This window comes from Petaurus breviceps, unplaced genomic scaffold (assembly GCF_028583685.1).
Source record: "Petaurus breviceps papuanus isolate PSGF00001 unplaced genomic scaffold, PetGlider_PUasm1.0 490, whole genome shotgun sequence".
Classification (NCBI taxonomy): Eukaryota; Metazoa; Chordata; class Mammalia; order Diprotodontia; family Petauridae; genus Petaurus; species Petaurus breviceps.
The window spans coordinates 1,092,070-1,095,162 of record NW_027186352.1 but is presented as its reverse complement, the minus strand read 5'-3'; the positions used below and the strand labels follow the sequence as shown (position 1 = coordinate 1,095,162).

At 53.7% G+C, this 3,093-nt stretch overlaps 1 protein-coding gene across 1 annotated transcript in view; it reads right to left on the bottom strand.

Moving 5' to 3' along the window:
- Window positions 1-3,093, bottom strand: part of CFAP46 (cilia and flagella associated protein 46) — a 144,937-nt gene that overhangs the window by 36,470 nt on the left and 105,374 nt on the right. Inside the window, 2 exon segments of the mRNA XM_069101629.1 lie at window positions 1,961-2,131; window positions 2,859-3,038. Coding sequence (XP_068957730.1) covers window positions 1,961-2,131; window positions 2,859-3,038 — 351 coding nt within the window.

Here is a 3,093-nt window from a genome sequence, read left to right as displayed (position 1 = left end):
CCTGACCCATCCCCCACCCTCCTCCTCCTCCCATTCACCCCCCCTCTACCTTCCTCCTCCTCCTCCTCCCATCCATAATCCCCAGCAACACAGTCAACAGAGTCAGGCTGGCCACCTGAGGATCCGAGAGAGGAACAGAGGGGGAGAGAATCGGGGTGGCCATGTCAAGGAACACCAGAGCTGAGGATGAGCTCCAGGGTAGGTGAGGCAAGGTGTGACATGAAGGTGAGGGCACCAGGGAAGAGGAACCAGGGGATTTGTGAGGGCATCCCCATGGTACTGGAAACATGGCTGGCATATCATGTTGCTGGAGTGTGCTGACTACTAAGACATCTGGATCTTTTTCATGTGAAGCCTCATCTAGCTATAAAGGAAGAGTTAGGGTGGAAGGAGAGACAGAATATACTGGGCTTGAATCCCACCTGACACTCACCTTCAGTGTAACCATGAGCAAGTCACTGAAATGCACTAAGAGGACTCCTGCTTCTCCACAGAGTGGGAAACTGCAGTGTTCTGCAGCTTTCGGAGCTGTGTGCAAATGTCAGCTAGGATTACACTAACCCATCTCCTGCTTTTAGAGTGGATTTTGTGGACGACACTGTCAGCCTTGGTATTTGTCTCTACTAAATTCCACATTATTAGAGTGAATGGAATGTCCTGGCTGGTTGGGGTCTTTTGGGACCCTGGTGTTGTCACCCAAATCACTAATTAGTTGTTGTGGGTAAACACCACTGGGCCCATAGCCAAGTCACTGGTGAAAATGTGTCAAAGCACAGATGCCATTGGGATGCCAGGAGAGCCCTGTCTCCAAGGCACTGTTCACATGCCCCTTTCAGATTCCACCTCTCTCCAAACAATCCCCATCTCCGCTGGCAGCACACTGCCCGCAGTTACGGCCTCTGAGGCTTCCTTGTGTCTTCTCTCTTACTCAATCCCCATGGCAGACACACTTGTGCTAGGTGCTCTGGAGACAAAGACCAATGAGGAGCAGGCCCTGCCCTCCAGGAACTCAGCATCAGATAATTAGGAAGACGTCATGTGAGTGGAGATGTGCATGTGACATAAATATAAAAAGCCAGGCCTTTTTTGGCAGGGGAGAGGCCTCACATAGAAGGAAATGGAGAGCCAAGCAAGGAAGGGGGGATAGAAGAGGCGCCCAAGCCAATTGACTGCTGAGTCGGGTGCCACCTCTTGTCTCTACCCACCCACACATCCAAGTGGGGCCCAACCCAGACTCTGAACTCGCCCTGGCACACCACCCACTAGCCTGCATTTCTCCACCTGTTCACAATAGCCCAAGACACTCTGTGGCATGATTAACCAAAATCTGGATTAAATACCCCATGGGCATTCCCTACAATTTTGATAACCTTGTTTAAAAAATGCAAACCAGGTGAGCCTTGAGGTAAGACCTGTTCTGGAGCATGAAGCCCACTTGGCACTTTGGGGTGCTGCCCGTGTTTAGAGACTCACTGACCATCTTTCAGACAATACAGTTCATAATTTCGTCACGTGCCCAAACAAATCCCACTGGCCAATGGTCAGCAAACTCATTTCTGAAAATCGTCCTCACAATCTTTCGAGAGACCCAACCCAGCCTCAGCAGTCCTGTGTGGCCCTCCCTGCTGTGGTGCCTCAGTAGGGCTTTCCTCTGGCCTGGGTGGGCAGCGGGGGCTTCTCCCACCAGCCCTTCCTCATCTTGCTTGGCTACATCCTTCCCAAGGTTCCCAATGTTAGCAGCTGGATGATTGTGGATTAGTGGAGTTACATCCCAAAGCAAAGATGAAAACACATGATTCTGGCCAAGCAGAGAGCCTGAATGTGCCTAGGGACAGCCCCATTGTCACAGTCCTAAGTGGCATGTGGGAGAGTCCGGCCTGGCCATCTCAGATGTCCGGGACATGTTTGCTCTCGTCACTGCCCCACCGCCAGCACTCAGGGACGGCAGCTCCAGCATTACCTTGGAGATCTGGCAGAGCTTCTGCTCCACTCTCTCAAAGAGGGCAGTGCCCATCTTCCCTCCTCGCTGCAGCTGTTGGTGAAGTTGGAGCAGGGCTGCGAGCTGGGAGCTGCTGGTGTTGGTCGTGACTGAGAAGAGGAGTTTCCTCATTGCCAGGGAGGCTGAGCAGCTCTAGGAAGTGAAAGCTCCCTGGGATCAGGCTAGGGTGGGGTCTCATGGGCCCCTACTCTGTACTCCAGGCTAAACCCTGGGGACAGGGCCCACACAGGCATCATGTTGGAGTCTGTGCCTAGCAGAGGGTGGGCACCTTCCCACCGAGGGAAGGTGTAAGACCATGACTGGGGGGGGGTCGGGCAAAAGGATGGGGGCAGAAGGGGCTTCAGAGCCAGGCATTCCTGGGAGGCAGGGCAAGACCTATCACTGAGCCTTGGTCTGCACCTGCTATCTGGGGACCTGAGGCACAAACTTCCTCAAGCCTTGAGTAAGCACCTGCTATAATCAAGGCTCTGTGTCTGGCACAGGGAAACGCCAAAGCCTTTCCTGCTCCCTGGGAGCCAACATCTTTGTGTACAGGAAAGCACAGAGAGCTCAACAGGAAGAGAGTGGATATCTGCACTCTGGCAGCAGCAGCCTCAGAGTGGGGGTCCAAGCAGAGGCGGCATTCTAGGCCTAGAGGCAGCCTGCCTTCAGGGCCTGCCCAGTATAAGCAGAATGCTTATACTTAAGAATACTTGAGGTGCTCCTGGGGCCTGAGGCAGGGAGGGAGGGTGGCTGGGGGAGCTGAAGAGCCTGGCAATGTTTTGTCTAACACGTGCTACACTGCATGGGTGTGATCAGAGGAGTGTGGAGGACCAGGACCACAGCTCTGACACGTGGGCAGCAAGCCTGGCCTCCTCACCTGGTAAAGGGCCAGGAACTGGCAGCTAGAAAACTGATCCATGACACCAATGCTCTCCACCATCTCCAGGCTGGCACTAGCTGCGATGCCAAGCAGGTTGTTATTCAGACAGGCTTGCAGGCACTGAAGCAGAACCTCCGAAGCTTGGCAGCGGAATTTCTGGGCCAATGTAAACCCTTTCTGAGAATATGAGAGAGAGAGAGAGAGAGAGAGAGAGAGAGAGAGAGAGAGAGAG